Genomic DNA, 12,928 nt, shown 5'->3' on the forward strand with positions numbered 1-12,928 from the left:
AGACAAATACTCAACATTAAAATGATAGCCCTTTGTAACTCCGGTTTACAGATGATTTCACTCACGCAGGCAGATTTCAAAGAAGGAATAGTAACGTTTCTATTTCTAATGTATAATTTCCAAGAGAAAATTATTACTTCAACTAAACACGTAAAGGGGTAAAATCTATGAAAGCTGCCCATCTTGGATGTTTTATATTTCTCCGACAGTTGAAGTTCATATAAGTTTTTATACTAGAAATTAATTCATTCGAGTATAATTTCAGTAAACAATTAGAATCGTATTAAATTAATTTTATACAGTTTTTTGTAGCTTTGAAATATATCTCAGCCATGGAGTTAGATATGTATCTCAAAATCTAAAGAATAAATAATGGAACAATGATTATTACTCAGTAAAGGGATAAAACCAATAATTTCTAGAAATTTAAACAATCGATTTATATAACACATTCATTCAAATTGTCTGGAGCCCTATTTTAACAGTACTTCTCGCATCCGAATGTGTTGGGAATCTTGTTTTGAAACAGAGATAATTTAAATATTTCAGTACTTAAATATTTTTTATCTTGTTTTGAAACAGAGGTAATTTAAATATTTCAGTACTTGAATATTTTTATCTTGTTTTGAAACAGAGATAATTTAATTACTTCAGTATTTAAATATTTTTTATCTTGTTTTGAAACAGAGGTAATTTAAATATTTCAATACTTAAATAGTTTTTATCTTGTTTTGAAACAGAGATAATTTAAATATTTCAGTACTTAAATATTTTTATCTTGTTTTGAAACAGAGATAATTTAATTACTTCAGTATTTAAATATTTTTTATCTTGTTTTGAAACAGAGGTAATTTAAATATTTCAATACTTAAATAGTTTTTATCTTGTTTTGAAACAGAGATAATTTAAATATTTCAGTACTTAAATATTTTTATCTTGTTTTGAAACAGAGATAATTTAAATATTTCAGTATTTAAATATTTTTTATCTTGTTTTGAAACAGAGGTAATTTAAATATTTCAATACTTAAATAGTTTTTATCTTGTTTTGAAACAGAGATAATTTAAATATTTCAGTACTTAAATATTTTTATCTTGTTTTGAAACAGAGATAATTTAAATATTTCAGTACTTAAATATTTTTATCTTGTTTTGAAACAGAGATAATTTAATTATTTCAGTATTTAAATATATTTTTAAAATGTACTGATGGGAAATTATTCTAAAATACACTATTCAGAGTTAAGTAAGTGAATAAAGAGTACAATCTTTAGTAAGTAAGTGAATAAACAGTACAATCTTTAGTAAGTAAGCGCGGAAGTTTAGGAGTTATAAAAAGCACACATTCATAAATCTTAAGAATATAAACTCACGTAAATAGAGCGCAAAATCCAGATAGAAAAATATAAATGTAAAAGATGCACAGAAAAAGAGAAAATGAAAGCAGTAGGCGTGTGTAGCTTACCAAAGGAGTATACTTGGACATACCAGATTACCAGGCTAAGTCGTGCAGGCCAACACTGGGGGTCAGCAGCATGCGGGAACAAGACCAGAATCAGAGCTACAGCATGGCACCCACAGATATACAGTGAGACCTTTGAAAAACGGACCACTTGGCAAAAGACACCTTTTCCCCATACTCAACAAGTTAGAGTTTAAGAGCCATCCTTTTAGGTTTACAGTGACAGTTACCATCAAGTCCGTTTTTCAGAGACTGAAAATCTCTATATCTAGCGGAATTGAGTGATACTGTGCTCCTTTTGCTGTATAAGCAATTACTTTTTATCTGTTTTGTGATGGAAGAAGAGTAATTTTGGAAATTATGTTCGGCTAATTGTATTAAAATTTGCAATGCTCACGATATAGCTTTCCTGACAATAATAATCATCATTTTTAGCTATTTTAAGGAAAAGGTATGCGTGTAAGTCTGTATCTTCTGAAAAAGAAAATTATTTTAATTAATTAAGGAAGCCTTTAATTTTGAAGGAAATTCAAAATCTAATGCTTCCTTGCGAAAGTTTTAACTTGTGTAAAACATATACATATATAAAAGTGATAAAAATATAGTTAATTGTAAACTATAATAATCCTCAAATGAAGCTAAAGCTTTACTATTATTACTAAACCTTAGTGCAAATCTTCAAGCACTCCGTATTATCGATCACACACAGTTAAGATTTAGAGATGCCATTCATACCAAACATTTTCTTCAATTCAATCATTTCTTTGCTTATATTCTCAGTCAGACCTTAACGTTGTACAACCCTTAGAAAATTTCATGCACTTCTATGAGCAATATAGCTACGGAGCAAAGCCCCTTCCCCCCAAAAAAAGCTACGATAATGCATTATTTAAATTCATAGACGGAAATTTAAAAAAAAAAAAAAAAAACTTATAAGATACTTTTTTCCTCCTTTCTGCACGCCTTCGTGATGTAATCGTAAACACTTGGCTCGTATCCGAGAGATCCAGGTGCGAGTACCGGCGAGAGCTTTGCCCATTTTTCATGTCGCCTGCTTCAGAATAACCTAATGACTCTATATTGGCGCCCTAACTAAAAGGTGGTGGATGATGATTCTTCACCACCAGGATTTGGCGAGGATTGGGTTTCCTAATCCCCAGTCGTCCTTTAAAAGGGTCCCTCCTTTCTACATACCTTCGTGGCATAACGGTATCACTCGAAGTGTATTCGAGATGGCCAAGTTCGAGTCCCGGCGAGGCATTGCTTATTTTTCTCGTCTCCCGCATCTTAAAGACCCAATGACTCTAAAACCTTCCTTATGGATTTAATCTAATGATTTTTAGCAAAAATCTAAAAAACTATTTTTAGTTTTTTAGCTTTTTGCTATTTAGATTTTACTATTAGGATTTTAGCTAAAAAACTGCCCCATTTGCTTAACAGTTAAGTTAGGTTAGGTTAGGTTACTTTAATTACGGCAAAGCCTCGAGGGCTATCTGCCTAAGGGGAGGGATGCCTTCGTGGAGGACTTTCTAAGGAAAACTGGCTCGTATACACGTTACACATGGGGAAAACCACGAAAACACCCTTGCAGCCAGCTCGTTCGCGGGATTCGAACCTCGGACCGAACTGCCAGTGTTCAGCGACTTTACAGCTCTGCCGCTGGTGGGCTAACAGTTAAGTGCTTGTAAAAGTATTGAAATTTTTTTGGCCTGTAACCTGTTCAAAAATCTGAAATATCTTAATTAGGTGCGGGAAAGGTTTATGCCGAATTTGAAAGGACCGTTAATCAAAGAAAGTCATAATCAACAGAGGAAAAAAAAATCGACTTTTTTTTTTTTTGCATATTTCACAGCAGATCCGAGTCACTACATTCCACATTATAAAAAAGTACCGATTAAAATTCTTGCTAGCATATTTCTTCAAATAAAAAATAACACTTTGTTTTGGTGACAAGCAAGTTTCGGTTTGCAATTTTTCCCAAAATTCAAGAACATCAGGCCATAACTCAAGAAATACATGTGAAATATGTCATTTAAAAAAATAAGTTGACGTTTTGAAATCAAGTTAATTTTTTGGGCGTCTTAATTTGTCAACAAGATGAAATTTTTATTTAAAAGGGCATCGCGCCCCAGGGAAATCTTAAAATTCCCTTTTGACTTAAACATGAGCAATAGATATATAGTTATATATTTATGTCACCAAACAGATGACAAGTGTTTATTATTCATTAAAGCTTACCGACGGCAAGATCTGCTAGTTTACTATTAGCTTTGATATGGATCTTGGGGCAAAAATACACTGAGAGCTCTCAGTACATACAAAAAAAAAAAAAAAAAGAATAGTTCTATATTTCCCATTCTACTTGTCCGATTGACGAAATTAACATTTCTGCATTTTACATGTCTCGAAAGCGCGAGTTAGGATTTGTATTAGATTTATATATAGCATTGTTCTAATATGGGTATTTTGACACAAAATCGGATCTTTTCTGAAATGACATGCCAATATTTTTCCATTTTTCGATTATACGACTCAAATTATGCCAGGCTGCCAAGTTTTGTAAAAATCGCAAGAGTAGGTTTTAAAAAATTAGCTCTCAAAATTTCAGCTCCTCCATGTTAATTGAATTTGGTATTTATTTGTTAATATCTCTTGTTTTATTAAACTTATTTTATTCTTTCTCTCACATTCGAAATTTAGGTCCATTCCAAATAAAATTCGCCATTTTTTACGATTTATTGATTAAATTTGTATTTTTAAATAATTTTTATAAATTTTTCGAAAAGAAATTTGAACCAATCAGATTTTTAGCATCACCTTAAAGTAGATGTCTTTCTAGGCACACTTGCAAAAACACTTTTTCATTCAAGATTATACATGAAATTTAGCATATTTGTTATAAACGATAATAATGTCAAATGTGTTTACGCACTTCGCTAAAATTATTTGAAAGCATGAATGACAACTTTTTTCCCGCACGTCTGCAATGAAAAAAATCTGATGTGTACACCACATGACTTCCTTGTACGGAATATTAAATTATACGCATTTTTTCTTGCATTTCATTTAAACGTATTGGATTGAATTAAATCTACTTCGCCGACAGCGCATAAACCACAATAGAATAAATGCATTCTTTAAAATTCACTTTAGTATTTGCTTACCATAGCGACACTCTGGCGCTAGATTCACTTAACAGTATTATATTTCGTTCATATTATAACTCATAATGCACAAAATTTATATCATTTAAAGAATAGAATTATCTAATCGTTGTCACATGTTCTATTCAAATACTATAATAAAGCTATAACGATGTATAAAAGAAATTAAGCAAACAAAACAAAAAAGCAGCAATTAAGCAAACAAAACAAATTAAGCAAACAAACAACAGTTTTTCACAGACGATTGAGTATTTCCCATTCAATTAATTCAGTTCTCACTTCGCGACAAGGCAAAAATACATAAAAACTCAAAATATCTATATTAAAAATTACGAAGTAAATCTTAAAAAATCTTCCTGGAAAAAATTCCAGAAAGGATTAAGCATGATTTAATTGGCAATAATAAATGAAGGCATTATCTTTGTTGTTGCAAAGCTAAGTTTCTCTAGATCGGCAAATCCGCTATCCTGCTGTTTCAAATGTAAACAAGAGCAATGCCGACATCAAAAAAATTATTAGGCTTAGCGGCACTTAAACAACTTTAAAATTGTTGATAATTCTAAAAATATTGCATAGAGATTTACTAAAGGCATAAAAACCTTAACCGGAAGATAAGAACAACATAATTCAATCATTTTTAAAGCAAAAAATGTACAATTTACAAACATATAAGAGTAAAGAAACTGAGATCACTGAGCCGGGTAACAGAGTGAATATATATATATAAATATATTTATATACGTTTGGTGCGGCCGATAGCAACCAAAATACGAGGTGCACATCTACATGTTACAGCAGTCCTATATGCAAAATTTCAACGTTCTGAGGCTACTCGTTTTTGAGTTATGCGAGATACGTACATACGTTCATACGGACGCCACGAAAAATTCTCTTCAGAATTCATTTTAAAGCAGTTTTATAATTTTTTTAGAGGAAAAGAGTTTTTTATTCTGTCTTTACGTACAGATATCAACGCAAAAACATCGTTAAATTGCATTCGATAGCGGTCAAAATGAATATTTTCGTTGAAATATGCTGCCTGAAACTTTTCGCGATTACAATCCTGCCTTTTTACTTCGTACAAGGAAGTAAAAAGGAAAGGAAAATAGGTTGCTATAAATTAAGAAGTTCACCAAGTGAATTATTCTTGGCGCTAACTAAAACAAATCCGGCAAGATAATTTTTGAATTTCTCCTTAAATTTCGCACCAAATTTTACAAATTTTAATATCTAGGCACAATTTGAGTCGTATAAACGACATAGTTTGAGTCGTAGAATCGGAAACTTGAGTCGTGGAAACTTTAATGACGTCATTTCAGTAAAAGTCCGATTTTGTATAAAAATACCTATAATAGAACACAATGCTATATGTAATATATATCTAAGTCGAGCTTTCGAGACATGAAAAACACAATTTGAATTTCGCCAATCGGCCCAGTAGAACGGTAAATATAGAACTGTCTCTTTTTTAAGGGGGGGGGTGGCAGAAAGTGCAAATTTTTTAAAAAAATTTTGGTTCAATTTTGCCTAAAATAAAACTTTTCAAAGCTAAATTATTTCGATTAAGAAAAATAGAAAGCACAGGAAAACTTTTTGCAAAGCCTCTTAGGTCTTAATGAAGTTCGACACCATACTTTGTTTAGTTTTCATCTTCTTCATACACATATCCCTGCAGACTCAAACAAACTGGTTTGGTTTGTTTCACTGTTGCACAGCACTCGAGGGCTGTCTGCCTAAGGGGAGGAATGCCTTCGTGGAACTGGCTAGGAAAACTAGCTCGTATACACGTTTGCAGGCCTCGTGGAATAAGAGACTTTGGTATTTGTTTTCTTGATTGAAAAGAAAAATAATAACGATAAAGCAAAAAAGGCAAAAAGAAATGGGTTAGCAGGAGGGAGTTAAACAGCAGACTAGTAGACTGCAAGTTTAGCAAAAGCGTAAAAGAGCCTTTAGAAACCCTTTTGGGCGACAGTGTCTTTTTCTTTTTTTTCTTTTCTTTCATTCCTCCCCCTTTTTTTAGAAAAAGAAGATGATGCAGTTAAAACCTTGTTTATTTATTTATTTATTGTGAGCTTCAGTATTTTTAAATTACTGACTGAATAGGTAAGATATTCCCAGAAATGGTATATAATTGTGAGATTCTTTAAGTCAGAGAAGTCAACAAAATCATCTGCACGTCTGAAACAGAGGTCAGGAAGCCATATAAAGATGTCTGCTTTTAGTAGAGTATTCATAATAATATTCATTCATAAGTTTTCGACTAGTTTTGAAGGAATGGTTGAAACACAGACGCAATACCCTCTTACGCGAAGCCACACTTATGGCGCCATGTCGTAGGGTTGCCGAAATGGCTGGCATCGATTCTCTTTGGCGAAGAAGAAAACGCAGCGATTGTTTTTAAAGAATACATCTGGAACAAGCATAAATTATTCATATCCTTTCAAGTCGATTTCGCCATAACAACATTAATATAGAAAGATTAAAAAAGTTTCGATCCCTATTTCTAAACCATTGTTAATTTATTGAAAACAAGCACACGAGTTCTGTAAGGACGAAGTACTTTGAAATATGTCCAAAGAAAAATCAATTGTATTATCGAAAACAATATTTAGATATGCTCTGTTAAAAATTTCGGATAAATTCTTGTATATTTCTTTCTTCACCAAAACTTTAATACATTTCCAAAACAATTCTTTTCAATTCACGCTAAAGAATAAACGACAGAAGTTACTCCTTGTATAATAAATAAAAATTAAAGGGGGGGGCACTGAAATTTTGAAATTGAAAAATAAACAACAGAAGTAATACCAAAGATTACAAGCCAAAAGATTACCAATTCAAATAAGAAAATTCACAGTAAAAGAAGTTTTCTTGTAACTTGATTTATGTTAAAATAAAAATAAATTACATATTGATAATTAAATTTAAAATGCTGTTTTCCAAAATTTTGGATAATTTTTTACAAAACTATTTATCAAAAGGTTAATAAATTTACAAAGGAATTAATTTCAGTCCACGCTTATGATAAAAATTATTCCTCGTACAATCAATAAGTCTTAAAAATCCGGAAATTTGGATTAAGATAGTATATAAATAAAATAAACACAAGAAATCAAATTTTTAAAAATTCAGTTAATGTTCCATAACAAAAAATATTTTTCTTGCTAGAAAAATTTAGAACTATTTAATGCTAATTAAATTTGTCGTTCATAAATTTTCTCCGCAAAAAATAATAAAGACAAAATGGAATAAAAAAAATGAAGTATTTGGCATCATATTTAGCAATTTTTAGGGCGAGGGTATATTCTGTATATGAAATCGATCACCTCCTACGTAATCAGTTTCATATACAAGAAAATAAGGTCACTAATATCCTTATTTACACATTACTCGTATCTTTATTTACAGATACTGCGATTTAAATAGGACAAATAAAAGTTCAGCTATAAATATCACAGGCAAATTTTAGATATAATAATAAGAAAAATGAAACAATAACAAATATAGACATAAAATTTTATATTATAAACATTTTGATTTCACATTATCATCTGAAACGCTCTAAATTATTCTAAATAATATCGTTTCTAAATTGTATTTTGAAAAGAACATTGATTAACAACTGCAGAAGATATCTCGAAATAAGGAACATCACCAGATAGAAAAACGAACTGACAATAAATAGGCATTTCATTATACAGGGTGTACCGTAAATGTTCCGAAAAACTTTTAGGGGAGGTAAGGCCCATCATAAGGATTAAGAATTGCATAGGAACCTATACCTGGAAATGTCAGGGGTTAACGGTAGCAGAGGTACATGGGAAAAGAAGCAGGAATGATTAATTTGAAACATTTATTGGACATGAATACAAATGGCGTACGTCAGCTTGAATGTTACAACAGATGCTCGAAGTGTGCACCATCAGACGCCAAACATGCCTGACACCGACGGACCATTTGAGTTCCGCGAATCATTTGATCTTTCTGGAGCAGGTTCTTCCCGATTTGCTTGACGATATTCCACCAAATGTGAGGCCCAACATGCGATTCCAACATGATGGTGGCCCTGCTCATTTTGGATTGGATGTTCAAAAGCATCATGGAAAAATAATAATATCTCTGCTTATTTCTAACAGCAGGATAATTTGATAACATCCGATCCAGGCGGTCCGCTCCTCTCATTTTGTTGTTGTCTTCTTTTACAATTATTGTTTTTTTTTTTTTTTTTTTTTTTTTCAGTTCTTTTCCGATTCCAACATGATGGTGGCCTGCTCATTTTGGATAGCCATTTGAACAGTCATTCCCGCATCGATGGATTGGGCGTGGTGGACCCGTTCCCTGGCCCCCACGCTCACTGGATTTATCGAGCCCTGATTTCTTTTTGTGGGAAGCTATCAAAATTGTTGTGTTTCACGATCCTGTTGTGTCTGAAATAGATCTTGTGGCAAGACTCGCCTGTGCAGCTGCTACAATCAAACTCCCGGTGTATTTGAACATGTCCAGCAATAAATGGTCCGTCGGTGTCAGGCATGTTTGACGTCTGATGGTTCAAACTTCGAGCACTTGTTGTACTATTCAAGCTGTCGTACACCATTTGTATTCATGTCCAATAAACATTTCAAATTAATCACTCGTTTCTTTTTTCATCTTCTACTTCTGCTACCACTTACCTCTGACATTTCCGGGCATGAGCTCCTGTGCAATTCTTAATCCTTATGATGTGCCCTACCTCCCCTAAAAGTTTGTCGCAACGTATAAATAATGTTAAGAAGGATGTACATTTTTTTAATAATATTAACAGAAGTAGCTAAAAATAGACATATAAACTGTAGTATTGAAAACACTCTTCTTTTACATCGTTGTTTTAGTCATAATTTGAAAATAGTTTTTTCCAATCCTGTAAATAAAATAGAATAATTATATTCAGGAACTCTATTAATGTTAATTTCCTTCCCTTAGACGTTTATTCTTTTTCAAAAGAAACTGAAATCAATGGAGGAGGAGATTGCGTATGCATTTTCTTGCAAAAATCAATACACTGCTTTCTTGCTCTGAAACGACAACATGTGCTTTAGAGTACTTATAAACTCCGATACGCACCAGAACAGCACATGGTTTTCCTCTGTGGATTAACCTGTTTAAACGCGCTAAAAATACCAAATAACTCTGTATCAAGTGCGTAATATAATGGCGCTAGAAATGTGTTTTAATAATTTTAGAAACGCTGCACATATTTCAGTTTTCATAGTTCAAATATAAAATTATAAATAAAATACATACATAAATTACCGAGAAATACTTAAGTTATTAAGAAGTATGTCTTTGAATTGTTCATTTGGTTAATATTGATTAAATCCGAAAAATTATTTAGATAACGAATCGTTTGCTGTCTGGTATCCCTCTCAGACTGTGTGAGGTCGCGTGGAATTTTTTTTTTAAATGTCCGGGCGCTTTATTAACCTCTCCTTCGTCGTCCGTAACTCGTCTAGTGTCTTCAAGTGAAACTTCCGCAGGGCGGCCGTAACGCGCCTCAAGCGTTATTCTACATTATATCTCCTAAAGGGTAGCACTAATCAGGCATTCTATTTCTAATTGAATTTGCCCCGGGTTTTATGAATATTCGCGTCATTTCACATAAGATACAACAAAGTGAGAGATGGCTTCGACGTCTACTCAGCAGAAAAAGAGAAAAAATGAGGTTGTGAATTGGAAAGACAAGAAGGATATACGTTTGATGAGTACAGTCCATAATAACTCGATGATTGATGTTGAAACACGGAAAAGAACTGTAAAAAAGAACAAACAATAATTGTAAAAGAAGACAACAACAAAATGAAAGGAGTGGACCGCCTGGATCGGATGTTATCAAATTATCCTGCTGTTAGAAATAAGCAGAGATATTATTATTTTTCCATGATGCTTTATTTCCTTATAATTTTACTTAATATTCATTGACATTCATCCACTACGAAAGTTATGTATGGGAAGTTATGATGTACAGAGAAAACAACATTACACGCTACGAAAAACAGACGTTGGGGGGAAATTTTCGCGGACAGGAGAGGACGGCGAAAGGGTTAATAGCCACTAGTCTTGCACCACTATAAGTGCAGGAAGTGGTAACCATTTTATTATGGAAGCATCTAATAGGTGGCTACCAATGCCTCCTATGAAGGGACGGTGAGTTTTACAGACATGCCTTCTCCGAGATTCGAAAACCGGGCCTATAGCCCACTAACCACTATATCGGCTGGGCGTCGCGTATAAGATGAATTAAAAACACAAAACGGCACAGCAAACGAAGGACTAAGAAGGATGTCTTCGTTGAGGACTTTCTAATGAAAACTGGCTCGTATTTATGTTACACATTTAGAAAACCATGAAAATCAATAGAGGCCAGCCCGTTCACCTGGGTTTGAATCTTGGACAAATTTCCATTATTTAGCATCTCGGTCAGTGATTGGGGCCGGGGGGGGGGTGAAAACGGAATTCCAGAAGCCTCGTTACTAAGATTCCTTGAATATTCAAAAGAGAGCTTTCCTTTTGGACATTCCAGAAATCAAGAAACAATGAACATGTTTGACAGCTTTATAGTCATAGACGATAAGCAGCTGTTGGATAATAAAATATTCTGATAATGTACAGTTGAAAGTATACATGTCGGAGTTTAAGAAAATATGTGTTGTCTAAGGAGCACGACATACAGCGTGAGAACTTTCATTATTTTCACGACTATTTAACTTTCATTATTTTCACGAGTTTTCAAATAACTTATCTCCAAAAGACGATTTCTGTAAATACTATTAGCTAAACCAAATTACTACAATTCCTTTCATACAATTACTAAGTTTATTTAATTAATTATGACAAAGCACACTAGGGCTATCTGCCTAAGGGGAGGGATGCCTTCGTGGAGGACTTTCTAAGGGAAACTGGCTCATATCCACGTTACACATGGGGAAAACACGAAAACGCCCATGCAGCCAGCCCGTTCGCGGGATTCGAAACTCGAACCGAACTAGTGTTCAGCGACTTTACCGCTCGACCACTGGTTCCAATTACTAAAATACACCTTTTATCAATTATATTTTAGCCGCTAAGGCGTCCACTTTATCTTTATTCTAGTAGCCTTACATAATTTTAAAATGATGTAGAATTCAGCCTTAGATTGATTTGGTTTGATAGAAAAACTTGGTACTTTCTGTTATCGGGACCGGATTCAGATATCGCGAAAAGCCTGACGATCTGGCGCAAAATTTGAAGCTTAAAAATAATCGCCAAAATATTTAAATTACGATACATAAAATACGATATAGTTAAGTTGAAGAAAAATCGGTACTTTTCCGTTTCGCCGGCGCAAATCTCGCCAAGCAGACTTTGTTGGCGACAACATACAGTATACACATAAAAAATGTTAATTCTAAGAATTTTTTTTATTTTGAAGGCATAAACATTTTAATATGGTTTAAAATTTTGTAAAAAGCCAATAAATAAAGACAATAAATTTGTAAAAAGACATTAATTTAAGAATTTACTATGATTTCATGGTTCAATATCCTGATTCGCCGGTTCGTATCACGTGACCCCAAGTGATCTCATCTCACGTAAACTACGCTACTAAAATCTAATTCGCTCAGTAATTATCTACATTAATTTCAAGTTAAATCTTAATTTGGAATACAAGTTTAAATGCAAGAATTATTTCAATTCGTACGAATAGCTTACTCAGAAATTATGTAAAACCGCAGTGCTTTACTTCGCTAGTGCATTCTCATTAGAATTGATGAATTTAACACTTGATTTCGCCTTCGGATGAGCGGTGTAATTGCGTTCTAATTGACTTAGAACCTAATTGACTTAGAACTAATTGACTTATTACCGTGAATTGTCTTAGGGGATAAAATTTAAATATCGTGTAAAAATTCTATATTATTGTATGCCAGTATTGAAAGAAACAATCTGATAAGAAATGGCTTCAACTTGTTTTGAAACTGAGGCGTAAAAGGTTACCAACAAAGATATTCCGTCTGGCATCAGTTAAACCATTATTGGCGACTTTATCGTTTGCGCCGTCAAAACGGAAAAATACCGAAAAATCCAAGGAAAAAAATAACAGATGTTCGTAAAATTAGAAGTTTTTAATGTAAATAAAAATGCATTTAAAAAATCCACCGCTCGGACTCTGGGGGGGGTCGTTAAAAATATGAATGAAGTATTATAAAGTTAGTATCTAAATGCAAGGGAAATAAGATAGTGTGTAACTAAAACTGTCTTGTTGAAGCTAATTATTTGAATTTCAGTTT

The 12,928-nt window shown here is 33.0% G+C and overlaps 1 protein-coding gene across 6 annotated transcripts in view; it reads right to left on the reverse strand.

Annotated features, from left to right (window-relative positions):
- Window positions 1-12,928, reverse strand: part of Ca-beta (Calcium channel protein beta subunit) — a 392,782-nt gene that overhangs the window by 66,991 nt on the left and 312,863 nt on the right. Inside the window, exon 2 of one of the 6 annotated variants that reach the window (XM_035367717.2) lies at window positions 1,465-1,519. The exons of the other annotated variants lie outside the window; for them this stretch is intronic. Within the exon in view, the coding sequence (XP_035223608.2) occupies window positions 1,465-1,485 (21 nt within the window). The 5' untranslated portion in view covers window positions 1,486-1,519. The remainder of the gene's footprint in view (window positions 1-1,464; window positions 1,520-12,928) is intronic. 6 annotated transcript variants of the gene reach the window in all.

This window comes from Stegodyphus dumicola, chromosome 2, assembly GCF_044657685.1.
Source record: "Stegodyphus dumicola isolate Sdum_Otavi_A_Nest chromosome 2, ASM4465768v1".
Taxonomy (NCBI): domain Eukaryota; kingdom Metazoa; phylum Arthropoda; class Arachnida; order Araneae; family Eresidae; genus Stegodyphus; species Stegodyphus dumicola.